General features: G+C 45.2%; 1 protein-coding gene across 1 annotated transcript; it reads left to right on the top strand.

Annotated features, from left to right (window-relative positions):
• The first annotated feature begins 815 nt into the window (after positions 1 to 815).
• Positions 816 to 19,029, top strand: fscn1a (fascin actin-bundling protein 1a). The gene is made up of 5 exons (XM_056402144.1): positions 816 to 1,935; positions 11,859 to 12,015; positions 13,816 to 13,937; positions 15,081 to 15,248; positions 15,659 to 19,029. The coding sequence occupies exons 1-5, from the start codon at positions 1,095 to 1,097 to the stop codon at positions 15,865 to 15,867; spliced, it is 1,497 nt and encodes a 498-aa protein (XP_056258119.1). The 5' UTR covers positions 816 to 1,094; the 3' UTR covers positions 15,868 to 19,029.
• Positions 19,030 to 20,113: the final 1,084 nt, after the last annotated feature.

Consider the following 20,113-nt stretch of genomic DNA (forward strand, 5'->3'; position numbering starts at 1 on the left):
AATAAAAAAGGGGGACAGTCCTGGTTTCATGTATTTTGACCATGGTAACTGTTGCGCTATGATAAACTATGGTGAGGGACGACTCCCTTCCTTTGAGACAGTTATGAAGTCAGATTGTATATCCATTCCAACATTATTTTAATTCCTTAAATCTGTATCCACCAATTAAAAACATCAAAAGCATTTTTCATAAAAGTATTCTTGTGAATATTGTCATGTGAAGTCCATTACAGACTGTCGGGCAACTTCTTCTTCTTCACTTCTTCCAACATAAACATTTTTGCAAATTTCAGCTGGGAGGCCTTTGGGTATGTTTGTTTTCATTAGTTTACTTCCTGGTTATGAACTCCTAACCAATGAGTGACCCAGCTAATCCCTTCTCTGCCTAGAGACGACAGAAAAAAAGAAGGAAAAAGCAGATTGGATAACTCTACTTTGATGGTTTTAGCTTCATTTCTGAAGCTAGCAGCAAATGTTAGCGAAAACAAGCGCAACACAACGTCTGTTTTTAATTCACAATTAAAAACAGGGACATTCCCAGGGAAACAGGGACTTCTGAAATATATTCCCCATATATCAAAGTGAGTACAGGGACTATGGAGGTTAAAGGAGCCTACTCAACTGTCTCCTTACTTATTTTCTTTTTAACGCACTTCCTCTGAGTTCCTGTTTGTGCCCCCCTCCTCTCCTCATGCTCTTTCAGTCTAAATCATCTCACTTTACCAAAACTCACCACAGACTCTTCTTCTGGGGGGGCGTGGCCTGCAGCGCAACGTCACTGATGGTTATATAGGCTGCAGCTGTGTAGCGGCGGGCTCGCGCTGCTGAGACAAGGCAGAGCACTGAGGACCGGCGGCGGCGCGCGCTCACAGACTCCCACTCAGCCATACACACACACACACACACACACACACACACACACATACATACACACACACTCCCCAAACAAAGAGAAGCACGCGAGGCAGCACAGCATCCCACCCTTTCAGCCGCGAGCTCAGTCACTTGCAGAACCGCCCCCCCTCCCCTATAAAAAAAAAATCCCTCTCACACAGAACCGGTCCGGTCCGAGGCTCGAGCGCACAGAACCGACAATGACAACTAACGGCGCGTCTAACGGAACCAGCGACATGCTGCAGATCCAGTTCGGTCTGATCAACTGCGGGAACAAATACTTGACGGCGGAGACCTTCGGCTTCAAGATCAACGCGTCCGCCACGAGCATGAAGAAGAAGCAGATCTGGACTCTGGAGCAGAGCGGCGACGACTCCAGCGGGAACGTGTTCCACCTCAAGTCACATCTGGGCCGGTACATCGCCGCCGACAAGGACGGGAACGTTACCGGAGACAGTGAGACCCCGGGCCCGGAGTGCCGGTTCATCATCACCGCCCATGACGACGGCCGCTGGTCCCTGCAGTCCGAACCGCACGGGCGCTACCTGGGCGGAACCGAGGACCGGATCATCTGCTTCGCCCAAACCGCCTCCGTGGCGGAGAAATGGAGCGTGCACATCGCCATGCACCCGCAGGTGAACATCTTCAGCCTGACGCGCAAGCGGTACGCGCACCTGAGCAGCAAGGTGGACGAGATTGCCATCGACCGGGACGTCCCGTGGGGGGTGGACTCCATGATCACGCTGGTGTTCCGCGAGCAGCGCTACCACCTGCAGACCTCCGACAACCGCTTCCTGAGGAACGACGGCGCGCTGGTCGCCACCACGGACAAGAGCACGGGGTACACGCTGGAGTTCCGCTCCGGTAAGGTGGCCTTCAGGGACTGTAGCGGCAAGTACCTCGCGCCCTCCGGGCCCTCCGGTACCATGAAGTCCGGCAAGAGCGCGCGCGTGGGCAAGGATGAGCTGTTCGTGCTGGAGCAGAGCCACCCGCAGGTCGTGCTCACCGCGGCCAACGAGAGGAACGTCTCCACCCGGCAAGGTGGGTGCGTTGGTCCTGTGTGTGTGTGTGTGTGTGTGTGTGTGTGTGTGTGTGTGTGTGTGTGTGTGTGTGTGTGTGTGTGTGTGTGTGTGTGTGTGTGTGTGTGTATCTCATCCCTTGGTAGAGGAAGGGTTAAAGTGATGGAATGTCAGATTGCATCTCCCCTCACACACACACACACACACACACACACACACAGTGATGGCCTATATATTCACACACAACACAGGCCTGAGTGTATTTGTACATGCTAAACACTGGCATCTTTTCCCAGAGTGCATCAGCACTGAAGGCCTGTGATGTCATATGTATGGTATAGATCTGGTTTTTCCCGCTCTGGACACACACATGTAAACAGAACAGGAGAGCTGATAACTGAGTGTTGTCCATGTTGGCGTGTAACAAAGAAGTGAACCAGTGCTCGGCCCTGTTGAGACACACACACACACACACACACACACACACACACAGCTCCATGTGCACGTGTGCCAGCATTCAAATGTAAAACAGCCTTAAACTGGCGCGAGGCAGACCTGGCACAAAGCAGAACAACCCCACAGTTAAAGCAGAGGAAGGATACAACACACACACACACACACACACACACACACACACACACACACACACACACACACACACACACACACACAGAGTAAAATCCTCCCTAAAATGACTAAACTCCTTGAATCCATCAGATACTTTGCACCTTTACCATCAGGTGAGTTTAATATCTGACACCTGGAGTTCCTGTTGGTCAGAACTTCATTAACCCATCACCATCGACACTGATGAAATATTTAACTGGACCTGAATCTTTCTTTACTGTCGTCACGCAGCTCTGACGCCATCACAACCCAAAACTAGAACTCTGAGTGTTTTCCTCCTGCAGCTGTGAGATCGACCTGCTGACTGAAGCTGCTTTTTTATTCTTTATTCTTTTAGTCAGATTAGATTTGTGTGTGTGTGTGTGTGTGTGTTAAATATGTCCATGTGTGTCTGGTTTTCAGCTGTTCATGTGGGCAGAGATACAAGCTTCCCCCCCCCTCCCACCTTCTTCCTTCCTTCCTTCCTTCCTCCTTCACCCCCGCTTCATTTTTTCCACTTCTCCCTGACTGTCTCCTCCTTTCACCTCCTCCCTCATTGTTCATCCCTTCTTCACTTCAACATCTCTGTCACCATTTCCTCAGGCGCTCCTCTCTCTCCCATCCTCCCGTCATCGCTTGCAGCCTCCTCCTCACCCCCCCCCCCCTCCCCCACTCCTCCCTGCGACTCCAGCCTTCGGGCCTAGCTGCTGTGTGTCGGAGCTCGTTATCAGTTGATTGGTGTCTAAACGAAGGAGAAGCTTTTGTCTCCAAGTGTGAACACGTGCTTGAATTTGCTGCCTTGAAAGATGCTGAGTTGAAATCTGATCTGAAAACACCTTGGACAGATCATGAGTGTGATTTAGAGCCGAGGAGACGCTGCGTCTGTAATGAATGATGGGAGAGAAATAATTGATGCTCTGTAAGCCTGTGTTCAGTCTGTGGTCAGGAGGATCGCGCTGGTGAGGATACCGTGCGGTCTAGTGGTTCTGCTTCCTCTTTTCAGAAGGTCTGATCTGTGATCTATCTTCTTATTTTCCTCTCCTGTCTCTCTGTCACACCCTCAGCCTGTTTACCTGTCAGACGGAGATTTATCCACCTCTCTCTCTCTCCTCCTCCCACAGGGACGTTCGGTGTCTCACTACTGCGTTTTCATTTTAACCCTCTGACTCATCTAAAGTCGCCTTTTTTAAAAGGTTGCATATCCCATAATGCCCAAGTGTTTTGTGTCACAATGTTCAGAACGATCTCGGCTCTTTCTGTAACGAGGCCCCTTGTTGACTCTGCAAATTTGCATTTGGCCCAAATGCTGAAAAACTGAAGCCTGGTTTTTGAAATTCTCCAAATTACTGACGTGGATGAACTGAAACGGGTTTAGCAAAGTCTTCGGTTCATTAAAAACATAAAGCAATACATGAGTGACATAGAAGATAAATGTTAAATAAAAGTGTTGTCTGTCACTCTGCTTTAACCAGATTTCAGAGAACAACAGTACAATCTCGCAAGAATAAGAAAAGGAAAGTGGAGCTTCTACAGATTTTAACACCATGTTTTTACGCTGTTATCGCGATATCGATATTAATAGAAACATCCGTCGACCTCAGAGGGTTAAAACGGTGTTTTCAAAAAATAACAGCTGTTAGCAAAGACAACAAGGTCAGTAACACTTGTAATTCATTATCCATGTTGCTTTCACCACCGGTGGTCCATGCTGATGAGAGCCAATCAGGAGCGGCCGTGTGTGTCTATGTCAGCGTTTCCAAAGGTCTCGCCCGTCCAGACGACAACACGGCGCCAGAGTTTTCAGAGCTCGAAAACGCCTCAGACTCAAAATGGAGGCTCCAGTCCTGATGTCGGATAAAAATCTGTGTTTTAAAAACCCGGCAATGTTAAATGCTGTTAATGCTAAATGCATTGGAATTAGATGATGACTTCCTCTGTAATGAGAGCATGAGTTAGAATTCATTAATCCCCAAGTAACATAAATGGATTGCTGCCTGTTCCAACATTTTCCTAAATCAGATTATGTCCTTTTTTTATAGCAGAGGGTGCAGTTCAGTGAAGGCGACATCCTGCTCACACGAGCTCGGTGCAGAACTACAGAGGACATTACTGTTATTATTTATGGTTTACCTCTGAAAACACAAGGTAAAAAGCCCCATTAGAATATGTTTAAGCATCTTAAACTTAAAACTGGCTCAACGTTTTACCAAGTAACAGCCGACATGTCCGCCGCCGCTCGCAGTGCGTTATAGACTGTAGATGTTAAGTTAGAGTTAACACTAGCGTCAGACTGGTACTGGATATTGATATTGGATTGGTTATGGATGAGAAAGTTGTATCAGTGCCCCAGGAGTTGGGTACTAGTCTAATGCCTTGCTCAGGGACACGTGTGCAGGTCGGATGCTCTCATTGGGCGGTTGACCCCGTGTCCTCGCTGCCCTCTGCCATCCTCCATAATGAGCAGGAGGTCTGGATCTGCAGAGGAAGACCGTGTTCAACCCGCCGACAACTGGATCATTGTGATGTGGATTAAAAGTTGAGTGGAATTAAACCGGCTCCAGATGTTTTTCGAACCGACAGATGCTGGTAGCCGCTCTCCGCAGGGGCTGTTCGCCCCGGCGGGCCGCGAGCCAAGATGGTGGTCGGAGTCGGCTGGCTTCCATTAGCGGCCTGCAGGTTTGTGACGTGTGCAAAGCTCAAGTGGGTCAGTCAGCAGCTTTTGTGACTCGCATTTAATTGTGGTTGATGAAGTTTGTTCTCGGACTCAGTGAATCCAGTTCAGACGTCCTTCGTTAAACGGAGCCGTGATCGGTCGAGTTTGTTGGGAATGCTGAGATTCTTATTCCCTTAATAAGATTCTTATTATTTTGGATTTCTGCCTCCCCCACACCTCAACAACGGAGCCGGTTAAATCAGATATCACCCTGAGAGATGGGAGCGATGCCACAACCGCCAAAAAGAAAAGAGCCGTGTTGTGCAAAAAAACTTTAACTTAAAGTCACCCTGACTACATCATCACCCCCCCCCCCCCCCCCCCCCCCCCCGTGGCTTCATCTGACCTACATCGGAGTAAATATGAAATATTGAAATGATTCGAACAATAGTGGCTCTGATGTTTGAGGCTCGTTGCAGTTTATGATGAATTATGTGTTTGTTTTTGTTGTTGCGAAGAAATCGCAAGGAATTCATTTTTGAACAGTCACTGCAATGCTTTCAGAAACTTTTAACTCCTCACAGCCATTTATTTCTTCGTTACTCCAACTCCATCTTCTTTATCTATTTATTTAAACTTCTTGGTTCACCATTATCTGAATAGGAGGCCAGTAAGTTTTACATTTCTTCATTGCACCAGTTCCCTGAAGTATTTAGTTTTGTCATGTTTATTTTCCACCTGACAAATATTAGATGAATAATCACATCCATGTTTCTGTTTCCTGCTCTTAAAGATCCATAAATTCCCTGAGAGGCTGTTTAACGACCCCTCGTATGAACTGAGACACGATTATCAGTCAGTTAGCCTGGAGCTCAATGGCCCATTAAGTGGCCCGTGCTGAATCTGAACTGTGGGTGAAGACTAAACGCCGGTTTGTCTTTAGCTAAATGGATGAGGGCCCATCACATCCTGTTGGCTCACGGCGTGACCACCGAGCGCCGACCGCTCTCTGTAGCTGACCGTCCTCCGGGCCGCTGGCTGTAGGGACCCGAGGTGGAGGCGGGAATCCTGCAGGGTGTCATTGTTCTTTTCAGTTTCCTAATTGTGGCGAGGTATTTGGAGTGTGACTCCTGTTGGGACCAGGCTGTTTTTATGTCGGATAGTCACTCAACTGATTCCACTGAATTCCTGATCAGCATCTGATTCTACGGCAGTAAACCCTTGAATGTTTTCTGGCTGCTTCCTGTGACTAAGCTCCTGTTGTTTACAAGACTTGGTATGATTGTATGAAGCTCCTGCACGGCCTGTAAAACCAGCAGCAAAGCCTCATGAAAAGGTTTAAAATGCCAAGAGACTCTGAAAGCAGCAGTTTGAGATTGTGGGAAATATGCTTATTTGTTTTGTTGCTGAGAGTTAAATGTCTGTTTGATATAAAGCTGCAGCTGCTAGATGGTTAGCTTAGCTTAGCATAAAGACTGGAAACGGAGGGGAACAGCTGGCCTTGCTCTGCCTCTGTACAGAAGCCAAAGTGTGAAAACAATAACTGGTTTTACGTGGGGGTTATGTGACTTCCTGAGTTTATGTTGATCACAAAGTCATTGCCAAGAAATAGTCAATGTGAAAACCACGAATCATTGTTTTTACACTGTTTGGTTTTTGTGTTAATTACTGACCTTTTTAAAGCTGCTTGTATTTGTTACCTTTTAGCCATTTCCCCCTGTTTTCAGCCTTTATGCTAAGCTAAGCTAACCCGCCACATTTGGCATACAGATATGAAAAATAAATATTTCCAAAAATAAAAAGTTAAACTAAACCATTTAACAGCGGATCTTGTGTGGGATACAGATGTGAAAACAGCTGCCGCTCTGTGTTCAGATTCCAGTGGGTGACCAACTCAAACTGATTTTTGTTTTTTGCTGACTCCAGTTCAAAAGTGTTGAAAATCAGTCATCCTGTGAAATCAGGGTTAAAATCTGTCTCTGCATCAGGCAAAGGAGACAAAAAAAATAACGTTGCTCCATGTTGTGTCTGGCTGCGATTCAGCCCTGACACCCTTTTCTGTATCCTTCACCCCCCCACCGGCAGGAAATGAGACATGAGCCACACAGCTCCGACCTCGACTGTGTGTGTGTGTGTGTGTGTGTGTGTGTGTGTGTGTGGATCCCTGCAGGGTGAAGGGTGATGGTTTGTTCCCAGTACAACCCACTCGTCCTTGGTCGTGGTCCATGGTTGTGACAGAGTGTGTGCGTGTGCTGATGCTCTTAATGTTTGTGTGTGTTGGTTTTGTGCCAGGAGATTCTGCCTCACGTCGCCGCTCCTTCTTTTTAATGTCGTCTGCTTTATTACAGGTTAGGCTTCAGCCGGTCTCCAGTGTGTCGTTCTGCTCTGGGTGTGTCTCCACGTTAATGCCCTCGAACTCACAGTCCGACTGTATTTGAAAAACAGAATCAATTTGCTAAAAGATCTGGGTCATCCCCGGGAACAATGCTGCCTCTGACCTCATTTAAATCATTTATTTTACCCCCATGTGCATCAACTCTTTGTCTTGCGTTATGTTTCCACCCTTCACACCAAGTCGACTGTAGAGGATGAATGAAGGATGAATATTTACACTTGAAAGTTATACTTAGAATCGCCTTAATTAAATCACAGAAAGTATTTCCATCTGATTTTAAATGGCTTTCTTTCAGCATTAAGCAATGTCTTGGGTCAACTTAATTAACTGGGGTTTGAGCAACTTAATTCAAAGTAGTTGGACCAATCCTATTAGATTAAGTGAAACTTAACATTAGTGAATAAGTTGAATCAACTCAAGTAAATTGTATTAAACCAACTTAAGTAGTTTTAGTTGGATCCAACCCTTGTAAATAAGTGGAATTGGCCCTAATTAATTAAGTTTAACCAACAGAATTGCTTAATGTTTAAACTAAGACATTTAATTATGTGGAAATACTTTTCATGTTTTTCTTAAATTCATCCAAAGAGTAATTTTTGTGAGTGTAGAGGAAGTGGGAGTATTGATGTGGTGTGTGTTTATACTGTATGAGCAGTCAGCACAGTGCTCAGTGTGTAGGCTGGCTGTGTGTGTGTGTGTGTGTGTGTGTGTGTGTGTGTGTGTGTGTTTGGACCAGAACAAAGGTCGATGATCTGGCTCTCTGTTTGTGCCCCAGCTGGTCGCCTCCTCAGTCAGGCCTGCTGAACAATAGCACACACACAAACACAGACACACAATTGCGCTTGATACAACTGCGTGCGTTCACAGCCGACCTCTGGTGCTGGCTCACAGTAACCGAGGCCAACAATCTGTGCCTGCCGCCATCAGGCTGAAGGTGGTGGGCGGGGACGGGCAGAAAGATGGATGGGTTGTTTTTCAGGAGCACGAGTGTGTGTCTGTCGGGTTCTGGTTTGGTTTTGGTGTGGATTCAACATGTGTGGTCACTCCTCTTGGTGTGGTCATGGCTGAGTGTACCCTCCTCTTCCTCCTCCTCCTCCTCCTCCTCCTCCTCCTCCTCCTCCTCTGGCCCTGTGATCTTCAGACGGATCAGAATATAGACGTATTTGGGTGTAATGATAAACTCACCGTCTCTCTGAGCTCCTCAGGGCCGGTGTTTTGTCTCTGTCACTTTTTGTATTTTTACCTTGTGTGTGCACCCACCAGTGTTGTTCTTTCCTTGTGATAACTTGTGACCAGTTTCAAGGTGTGTGTGTGTGTGTGTGTGTGTGTGTGTGTGTGTGTGTGTGTGTGTGTGGAACGAGCAGAACACTTCCTCCTGATGCAGCAGACAGATGAACCAAACATCGTCCTGTTTCCTCCAAAACATGTTATTCACAAGAATCAATAACCCCTTTGACAGCACCTGAATGTCTCGCCCGCATAAATTCAAATTTCTGGGGAATAATTTATTCAAACCATGTCGGAGCTGGAGCGACTAGTTTTACACAGCTCCCAGTAAATCATGTAAACTGTGCGTTTTGTTAGTTTCCTGGTGTTTTTCATATAGTGAAATTCACGCTGGTTTTACAGGGTGACGATGGAGTTTCACCACTGCAGGTTTTGGAGAGTTTAATTATTCATACCTTTTCATTTTATTTAGATTTTTGATTCTACAATTCATGTAAGCACAGATAATGTAAAAGTTGGGTTTTTATAAGAACATATTGTGGTTCTGTATATTTTAAAATTTGCCAGTTTCTTGCCGTAAAATATTTAGTGTTTAATTTAAATTTTTTATTGAGAGACAAATGGAGCGCAGCATCGATTTGTTAAAATGAATGAGTCAGTAGCTCTGAGAGTTTCTCAGCGATAAATTAATAAAAATGATTAGAAATATTTTTGCCACATAACGACGCCCATAAAACAGGTACTTGACGTTTTTACACTTGGTTTCTGTTTGAATCAAACAAACAAGATAACGTTTAGAATTAATGAGCTTTTAGAGGTGTTGCTAGGCAGATTTTGTTACCTTTTGGACAGAGCTCGGGCTAGCTGTTTCCCCCTGTTTCCAGTCTTTGTGCTAAGCTAAGCTAACTGGCAGCTAGCTGTAGTTTGATATTTACGGTACAGACGTGAGAGTGGTGTCAATCTTCTCATTTAACTCTCGGCAAGAATGTGAATCAGGCCATTTTCCATTTTTCCTGCACTTGATTTTTGAATTATTAAAACAAAAATCTTTTTTTGTGCAGCATCGATGAAGGTAAATCAGATATAAATGTTCAAAATGAGCTGATAACTTCTTAAAACCAAGTTCATGCTGTTGATTTTTGTCGTTTATAAGTCCCAGTCCTTCATTAACAGACTGGTAACACTGGGACCTTCAGGTCTTTCTAATCACAGATTATTTTCCCTCTGACTTTGTGTGTAGCGTTTTGGAATGAGCTCATTCGTGTCGAAGGTGAGTCAGTAATTCCTCGTGGGTCGAGGCGTCCTGCAGATGGTTGTTCTCCCGCCACAACGCCACAGAAATAAATGGGCTTTCCTGTGCTACTGTACTCTGTGTGTGTGTGTGTGTGTGTGTGGCGGGGATTAGACGGCAGTTCAGTGATGTGACTGATGATCGTGCAGGCGAGCAGAGTCTGACCCTCTTTTCGCCTCATCTTTTTTCCCCTCCTCTCGACTGATGTTTTCCTTTTTAAAACCCTCGTTGTCTGTCGCAGCTAAACTTACATTTCATCTTCCCCCCCACCCCCACCCCACCCCACCCTTTCTCCGCCATGTGGTTCCCATTATGCTTAGTTATATTTTCCTCCTCCATCATCCGTGTGTGTGTGTGTGTGTGTGTGTGTGTGTGTGTGTGTGTGTGCGCTCTCTCATGTGTGTCCGCACATATTTCTGCAGAAACTCAATCTGTCCGCAGAGGCCAGAGTTCCTACGTCGACTTTAGCGGCCACTCGACAGGAAAGGAGTAATGCATTTCTTTCTTTCTTTCTTTTTCTTTCTTTTCTTACTTTCTTTTCCAGACACAAAATGTGAGCATTAAATTCTCGAGGTTCTAAAACCGTATGAAATATTTTGTTGTAATGGGACGCCGTGTGTGAAAGTACTGTTACGGACTGTATGGAAATTATTAGATCGTGGGGACGACATCTTTAAACATAAGAACTGAATTGATTAATATTCCCTTTCGACCCTTTTCTTGACTTAGAGAGAAACCGCTGCACACCACATGTCAAATATAATGTGTAATGAAAACAGAACAAACATTATCTCTGATTCTGCATCAGTTTAAAAACAAAACTGTGTCACACATGAAAAGGGAGGGAGCGCATGAGTGTGTTGGTTTATTTTCTCAAACACGTCTTTCTTTCTCCGTCGCTCTGCACACATTTACACAGCTCTCCAACAGACAGTCCATCTCTCTCTCTCTCTCTCTCCGTCCAGCCCTCTGGCTATAGGTCCATCCACGCCATGACTTCATCATATACAATAGCTCGCATTGTGCTCCATGAGGTGTGTGTGTGTGTGTGTGTGTGTGTGTCTGGAGGGTTGTGTATGTGTCTTATCCTATAGTTGACTCATGTTTGTTTACCTCTTTGTTGCTCTTAAGTGCCTGAGTGTGGTTGATGTGTTTTTAATGAGGTCTGGTGTTTTACACACGACTTTATAGAAACACATCCAACATCTGTTTAAATGAAGCTTCCTGTGAATAATTTCAGAGGTTTATCTTCAGCACTTTCCTTTGGCACTACTTTTTTTTCAACCACTGAACAACTGTATTCCTACGCACAAGCGCACCTACAGAGCGCGCTGCATTACGCCGCTTTCTGATTCACTGAGTCACAGTTTTTCTTCAGTTTCTCAGGTCTATCTATCGCTCATCGTCGACGCCAGTGAGTCCTGTGGTTATATGAGTTCAGGGTTTTGTGGCCATTCACCATGACGACTAATCCTTTGAACTATAGCCGGGTCTGTCTGGACAGATGTGTGTGTGTGTGTGTGTGTGTGTGTGTGTGTGTGTGTGTGTGTGTGCAGCTGTGTGAAATCCTTCACTAATCCAAGCTGTCCGATTTTGCTCATTTAATGCGTCTGATCCTGACCAGGAGGTGTGTGTGTGTGTGTGTGTGTGTGTGTGTGTGTGTGTGTGTCTCTGCATCTGGACTGTTGGTGTTTAATGGTCACCTTCTGCATTGGACCCACCAGTTAGTTTTTTATACTAACCCCTCCTCTTCAACTGTCTGCCCCTGCTCAGGTATGGACCTGTCAGCCAATCAGGACGAGGAAGGTGACCAGGAAGTGTTCCAGGTGGAGATTTGCCGCGAAAACAGGAAGTGTGCGTTTCGGACCGCTGCTGGGAAATACTGGACCCTCACTGCTAACGGCGGCCTGCAGTGCACCGCATCCACCAAGTAAGAATCACACACACACACACACACACACACACACACACACACACACACACACACCTGCAGCAGTGTGTGTGTGTGTGTCTGTGCGTTAATCACAGACAACCTGATACTGGTCTGTCACAGTTCTTAATCTGTAGTCCTGTTCTGTAATTTGAGATGTGACATGGTTTAGGAGTTTTGCGTGTGTGTGTGTGTGTGTGTGGGAGGTGTGAAGTGAAGCGAGAGTGATCTCATGTCATGGCAGTGGCATGTTGCAGGAGATTAAGTGCGTTTGTATGAAACCTCGACCTGTCGGGAGTAATTCTCTTTAATGTGCAGGAGTTCTGTCCAACCTGAGTGCTGCCTGTTAACCCCTGACCTTTTGACCTTTGACCCTGTGCTCCTGCTTGATTTCCCCATGAGCATCCCCAGACAGTTTCAGGAGTAGAAGCTGAAGCAGCTTTTCATAAAGGCGACTCTATAAGAGAGAGTTCCTGTATTTGTGTCAAAAATGACTTTTATTTTGAAAATCTCAGTGTTTTTTATTGCAAAGATTAGTATGGGTGAAAAGAAGCTGTAGATTTAAATAAACAGGAGTGATAACAATAATCTGACCCCTTTTAAAGTGGAAAGTTTTATATCAGTTTTTTAAAAACAACAAATACATAAATTTCTTCAAACTTCTTCAGACAGATATTTCAGAATATACATTAACTGCTGACATGGACTTCCTGTTTGTTACCAATTTGAGAGACTCAAAGTAACGTTCAAGATCAATTAGAAACAACTTAAAAGAGGGAACTGATTTAAGAAATTTCGTCTTATGGATATGAAAAGTTCCCTGTAAAATCAGGAGCTTAATAATATTGCAGGAATTGTTTTCCTTACATTCAAAACAAGTGAAAATAAAAAGAACTTTAAAGGTCTTTGCAGAATGTAACACAGTATGAGCAACTGCAGAACAAATGAACTGTGCCTCCTTGTTCAGTCTTACTTGAAATGTTTGTTGGATACTTTTATTTTATAAAATATTTTCAGATGTGTTTCTTCAACTTTGCTTGTGATGCAGAATCTAAAAGGAACAAGCCGCTTTGCGCCAATAAATATCTGTAAAATGATGTCGAGTTACTTTCCTCGTGTTGTAGAGACTTTTTTTCTCACGTTTTTGGTGCATTCTTTGCTCATGATGTCAACACCATAAATATAAAGCGTGGATGTGGGTCGAGGAGCCTCACGCTGCTTTTTAAAGCTTTTCATTAATTGTATTAAGCCATGCATGTGTCCTGAGTTAACGCTGACGCTGACGCCACTCCATTTTTTAAGATAAGACGGATCAGACGGTCGTGGACGCTGAGGGGTCACACCGCAGAGCGCTCTGCAGGACGTTCACCACATTCCTCCTTCACATTCTTGAGCTTTGACTCTGTTCCCTCCGCACAGATTAGACCACAGAAATGTTTTCTCTCACCGAGTCCTCTCGTGGTTTTAGGAAAACGATTTGGAGAATGATTCAGAGCTTCTCTAATAGAGGAAAAAAAAAAAAAAGGAGTTTTAGATCCAGGGATGTTAAAGCTACGCTAGAAAATAAAACCTGACTCTGTGCCAAGGGAAAGGATTAAACAAGCGACTTGATTCAAATGAATCAAAGACGACAAGCTTATCCCTCCACCCTGAGCCTGCGTATCCACTTACCCCACAATTACTTAAGCTCTTGATAAAACATCTGGGTGCAGGTTTGTGAGCAACAGGAGATCTAAGTGTGAATATGTGTTTACCTGCCATGTAAATGTAATTATCCGTCTTCTCTTTCTCTCTCTGTAGGTCAGCTAATTGCTACTTTGACATCGAGTGGCGTGGGAAGAGGCTGACACTCCGGGCAGCCAACGGGAAATATGTTGCCGCCAAGAAGAACGGCCAGCTAGCAGCCACCATGGACTCCGCAGGTCGGTGTGATTTTGGCGATCCAGCCGTTCAGGCGGTGACACGTTGCTAAGTGATTTTACTTTGCAGCAGCGACGGGCGGGAACTTCAGCAGAGCGAGAGTGAATTAAATCACAGCTGTTCCAGTTGTTTCTGGGCTTCAAAGGCTTCAGCGAGAATGTAACTGTTTACTTCGTCCTTTTGGGATTTAGCTTTGTTGCTTTTTGTTTGTTCCCTTTCTGTGTTTATTTTTAAGCTCGTCATGGCGACTGGAAACATGATGAGTGTGCAGAGTCACTGCGGAGATCGCACCCAAGTATCAAACCACAAAAAAAGGGTTTTTACTAATTGTGTGCAACAGATGAAAGTTTCCTAACGATGCTAAACAAAATCACACTGCGACGGTCATGGACACGTTTAGCCCAATAACATCACAGTTAAAACAGTTGGAGGCTTATTTCTTGGACCTTTTTTATTTATTTATAGAAGCAGTTGCCAGGCAACCAGCTGACCAAGAAATAGTCTGCCACGTAACAAACTGTAATACGGCAAATTGTCTTGTTTACACTCTGAAAACAGAAAAAACAAACCATCAAAATATAATGACGTAATGAGTGAGCTACAGAGGTGCTCGTATGTTGGGTAGAGCCAGGCCAGCTGTTTCCATCTGTTTAAAGCCCTAAGCTAAGCTAAGCTAAGCTTAACTAAGCTAAGCAGCTGCTGGCTGTAGCCTTACATATTTACATGTATATACATGTGACTGGTATCAAAGACAGTAAATGGCTCATGTACAGCACTTTTTCCTGCACCGATGATGCAGCGAGGGCATTTTAGGGTTCGGCATCTTGCCCAAGGACACTTCCAAACGTGGCCCGTTCCCACCAACACCGTGTCACTCGTCTTGCACAGATGTTGTAAGAAAAGTGAAGCGAAGGCTTTGCAGAGAATTTGATCGTTACAGAAACTGCATTAGTTTCTGCGAGTCAGTCGGCAAGAAGATCAGTGGGTGCAGTTTCTGACACAAGCTGCTGTGTGCAGATGTTTTCTTACTGAGACACATTAGAAGTCAGCACTCGAACACATCGCTCTCGCAATTATTTCAGCATACAGTGAAACTAACTGACCAAAGCTCCAGTGAACATGTTGCATGGTTTGTCTGCCTCCAGGTGAGACCGAGGAGTTCATCATGAAGCTGATTAACCGCCCGATCATCGTGCTGCGCGGGGAGCACGGCTTCATCGGCTGCAGGAAGGTGACGGGGACGCTGGACTCCAACCGCTCCTCCTACGACTACTTCACCCTGGAGTTCAGAGACGGAGCCTACAGCCTGCAAGGTCGGTTTTCATCCAGACTCACTGAGCCGCAGGACGCCGGCTGTATACTGATATGAACCTGCAGCAGCAGCTAGAAAATGGCTCCTGCCTGTCAAAGCTCGTGGAGGGAGGTTGCAGCTGCTGCTGCAGGCTTATAAGGGATTAAATCATTTATTCTTTTTAAGGGATTCTCATTATGGATTTACTCATTAATCATGCGTTGGTGCCAAAAAGAGGGATTTTCATACGGATGATTTCACTGCTTTTGCATTATGTAATTCAAATGAAGCAAATTGAAACCAAACCTTTTGTTCCCTCCTTCATTTTCTCACCCATCCCCCACCGACACACGATACCTCCATCACACTCATTTCTCTCCCTCTCTAATCCATCCTTTCCTCCTCTTGTTTCCTCCCCTCCTCCTCCTGCAGACTCCACGGGTAAATACTGGATGGTTGGGAACGAGCAGTCGGTGGTGAGCAGCAGCGACACGCCCGTCGACTTCCTCTTCGAGTTCTGTGACTACAACAAGCTGGCGGTCCGCCACGGCGCCGACGGCAAGTACCTGCGCGGCGACCACGCCGGCGTGCTGAAGGCCAACGCTGACGACCTGGAGACCGCCACACTCTGGGAATACTGAGGGGAAACCACGGCAACGGGGGGATGCGGTCGCCCACTGCTGCGATGCTAATGAATGAATGAGTGAATGGAGTGTGGCGACGCAGCATGGCGGCACTACCCGTCCATACATCTACCTATCCACCCTCCCCTCCCCTCCCTCCCCCCCTCCCCTTATATTATTTCTGACTTTATTTGTTGATAAACTGCACAGAGAGAACAGGAAGGATAGAAGAAGGAGGGAGACTATTCTCTCTTTATCTCCTGCCTCCCTTCTTTTTATCCTTCCGTCCTCCCTTTCCCAGCTCTGCTCTGCAGCGCCGACCTTTATCTGTTGCCATAGTTACCGTGGGGCCGTGCACTTTTTCTGCTCCGATCTGGTTCGCTGCTCGACCTGTCACTCACTCCCTCCTTCGCCTTACGATTGGGCCCTCCCCCTCCCAGAGTAGAGCAGAGCCACATTTAAAGAGCCCCCCCCCCCCTCTGAGTTAACACCCCCCCCACCCTCATCTCCCTACCTGTCTCTATTGTCTGTGTGAGCAGCACATGGTGGCAGTATTTATGGTGTCTGGCCTGGTCTGGTGGAGCCGTTTCTACCGGATGCGATCTCCCAAAACACAGACTCACACCTGGACCACACCTGCGCTCCAGCTGCTTCCTGTCGGCTGGAGGTGAAGGGTGGAGAAACGTGGGCGTGTCTTTGGCGCAGGTCGGATCATGTGGAAACTGATTTCCTGCTTCCATCAGGCCAGGTGTGTGTTTGTCTTCAGGAGCAGGCCTCGCTGCCTGTGTGTGATATAACTGGAGTGGATCTTATGATGATAAAGATATCAAACATGATGTAACTGACGGGTTTAACCCCCCCTCCCCCCCTCCCCTTATATTATTTCTGACTTTATTTGTTGATAAACTGCACAGAGAGAACAGGAAGGATAGAAGAAGGAGGGAGACTATTCTCTCTTTATCTCCTGCCTCCCTTCTTTTTATCCTTCCGTCCTCCCTTTCCCAGCTCTGCTCTGCAGCGCCGACCTTTATCTGTTGCCATAGTTACCGTGGGGCCGTGCACTTTTTCTGCTCCGATCTGGTTCGCTGCTCGACCTGTCACTCACTCCCTCCTTCGCCTTACGATTGGGCCCTCCCCCTCCCAGAGTAGAGCAGAGCCACATTTAAAGAGCCCCCCCCCCTCTGAGTTAACACCCCCCCCACCCTCATCTCCCTACCTGTCTCTATTGTCTGTGTGAGCAGCACATGGTGGCAGTATTTATGGTGTCTGGCCTGGTCTGGTGGAGCCGTTTCTACCGGATGCGATCTCCCAAAACACAGACTCACACCTGGACCACACCTGCGCTCCAGCTGCTTCCTGTCGGCTGGAGGTGAAGGGTGGAGAAACGTGGGCGTGTCTTTGGCGCAGGTCGGATCATGTGGAAACTGATTTCCTGCTTCCATCAGGCCAGGTGTGTGTTTGTCTTCAGGAGCAGGCCTCGCTGCCTGTGTGTGATATAACTGGAGTGGATCTTATGATGATAAAGATATCAAACATGATGTAACTGACGGGTTTAACCCCCCCTCCCCCCTCCCCCTCTCTTCATCTCAACTGTAAAATATTGAAATGTAAACCAGTTTTCCTGTGTTGTTCTCTAGCTGTGATCTCTTTGGGTGGCGGGGGAGTCTATTTCCTGGACCAAACAGGATGTATGAAGTTAAAACACTTATCCTCCTTTTTTTTTCTCCCCTCCTCCACAAGCTAAAACCTATTGTCCTGAGAACAGTATAAAGAAAAAAAATAAATAAAAATGGTGCGGTCACTTATGTTTACTGCACTCGCACGTCTTACTGGAATAATAATGATTTAAAAAAAAAACAAAAAAAAAAAACACAAATACTTGCTGACACAGTTGGATTAATTTCTTTTTCTATGTCCAAGGCACAGACATTATCATGGGTAGGAGAACAGTAGGTAGCCATAGCAACTGGAGTGAAATGATTTATAGATCCCTTTTTTTGAAAGCTGCTTTTTGAATCCCGCAACCAAACTTAAACCTCAGCCTTTATCTAGACCAAACCTTTGATACTGGACAAACAAACCGTCATCTCACACGCAACCAACAGAACTGGAACCTGGTGCTACCAACCAACTCGTAACATGTTTAAGAAAAAAGCATCTCGCACACTGTGTTGGACCAGCAGACGTTGTTCTCCGCTGTGTCTCCGCCCCCCCCCCCCGCACTCAAGCGCCTCGCCATGTAACCGAAAGGCCTGTGAGAGCGCCCTTTAATAATTTACTTCTATTTTTGGTTTTAGTTTCAGTGTCACGACAGTCTTAACGATGACATGTGACCAAATTTAATTTGTTTTTGTTGGATGTTTAATATTTCCCGACTCGTCGGTGTGGGTGGGGGGAAGGGATGAGTTACAAAAAAAAATTTAAAAATAAGAAAAAAAATAAATAAATAACACAGCAGAATTTGTCGTCTATTTAAACTGTTACGCAGTCGTGTAGCACGTTGCACCCACGGGTCGTAACCCTCTTTGATTCTCAACCCTTCTGCACCCTGCTTCCTTTATAACGCATTCAGCAGCAGTGGTTTTTCTCTGATTTCTACAATACAGTAAAGATTACCTTGGCGCATTGCTGAATTATTGGGCCCTTCCACTCATCATCATCATCATCATCATTTTCATAATCATCATCGTTGTAAAACATTCCTCTGATGTGGAAATCAGAACGGAAAACCAATCATTGTAGCCCCCATGAAATGATACATGATTGTAGCCGGCTCTAAACCAAGTCCGTCCAATTTCCTCTCTGAAGTTTTGACCGTTTTGTGCACGAAGGGCTGAGAATCTCAAGCGACTTAAAAAGGAGTGGTTATCCTCAGAGAAACCAGCGTCTCCAAGGTAACCAAGACCAAGGCTTAGACAAACGGATGTGGAAGGGTAAACATGTGGTAATGACTGTGCCTTACTCTTGAGTTTTTGGGCAGTAGGAAAAAAAAAAAGATTTAAAAAAATGGGAAAAAAAAGGATTAAAGTCCACATCTTTGCTTTGTATAACTGGAACTTCCTTTTGTATTATTATTTTGTATAATTTTTTTCAATATTGTGGAATTAATCTTTCTCTCTCTCTCGTGCCATTGGTTCACCTGAAATCCAACGACCAATAAAAATGGGATTTGGAACGCTACACGTCTCTCATTGTTTTTCTTTTGTCCCTTGTGAGTTTCACTCAAACCCTGATATTTTTCAGTATTCCCACCATGAAACTTCCAAAAAGGGTTTCCTCATTTAAAACACTGCAACAAACTCTTTTGATTGACTAATACTGACATACTTATGATGCAGTTCTGTTGTTTTACTTTTGCATCAGTTTGTTTGCTGAACTCTTGCTCCTCTTACTGTTGCTCTGCTTGTCAAGCTTTCTGTTTCTAGTATGACACATATGTAAGTTTACAATAATAACTGCAATAACAATTCTTAGTAAATATATGAGAAGGTTTGTCCTTGAATTCAGACAAAGAGCTGGGCTGCGGTTAATAATCTCCTTTCCTAACCACTTCTCATCCTGGAGTCAAGGAAAGATGTGAAGACTTTCCTAACCACAAAAACAAAAAGGATTGAACTGTTGAAATAAAATGACATGAAAGGCATATACAAGTAGAGAAAGGTGATCCATTAAAATAGTAATTAAATACCAAATAAGGAACTGAGCAAGAGATCAGAATGAATTATATTCAGACATGTATATAGTTTCCTGACAACGGCGCTTTTGACATTTCTATACAATTTCTTAATGAGAGAAAATACATTTTTAGTGCTTTACACAATGGGAGGAGACTTAGTGAAACAACATTTATGTTTAGGCTATAGTATTTAGTTGTGATGATATTGTTAACTAGAAACTCAATATATTTGTTTTTCATGTAATTCTAACTGGACAGCTCTAAGTCTATGTTTATGGATTTGGAGCTCAGTCGTTCAGACAAGGATTTCCATCAGTTCTGGGTCGTGTCACAAACATAAAACGTTCCAATGTGCCCTACAAGAGGCTACGTCTCCAAGACAATCGATTTAGATATGCTAGCATTTGATTGACTGAATGGGCGGGGGCTATCTCAAGGCTCACGTCATGTGAGAATATCACAAAATGTCAGCTGATGTTTAACCATGTTGGCTAGTGTTAACTAGCAAGATGACCATGGCTTCTGGCTTCTGTAGGTTGGCAGTCAGGTTGTTACCAGGAGTAAACATAAAATGGTGGATATATGAAA

The sequence above is a fragment of the Seriola aureovittata genome, chromosome 17 (assembly GCF_021018895.1).
Source record: "Seriola aureovittata isolate HTS-2021-v1 ecotype China chromosome 17, ASM2101889v1, whole genome shotgun sequence".
NCBI lineage: Eukaryota > Metazoa > Chordata > Actinopteri > Carangiformes > Carangidae > Seriola > Seriola aureovittata.

What these genes read in the sequence shown, in the direction of transcription:
- fscn1a (XM_056402144.1), top strand. Translation starts at nt 1,095, where the DNA reads ATGACAACTAACGGCGCGTCTAACGGAACCAGCGACATGCTGCAGATC. An exon ending in GAACGTCTCCACCCGGCAAG is followed by an intron (nt 1,936 to 11,858) that starts GTGGGTGCGTTG and finishes GCCCCTGCTCAG; the next exon opens with GTATGGACCTGTCAGCCAAT. An exon ending in AGCCACCATGGACTCCGCAG is followed by an intron (nt 13,938 to 15,080) that starts GTCGGTGTGATT and finishes GTCTGCCTCCAG; the next exon opens with GTGAGACCGAGGAGTTCATC.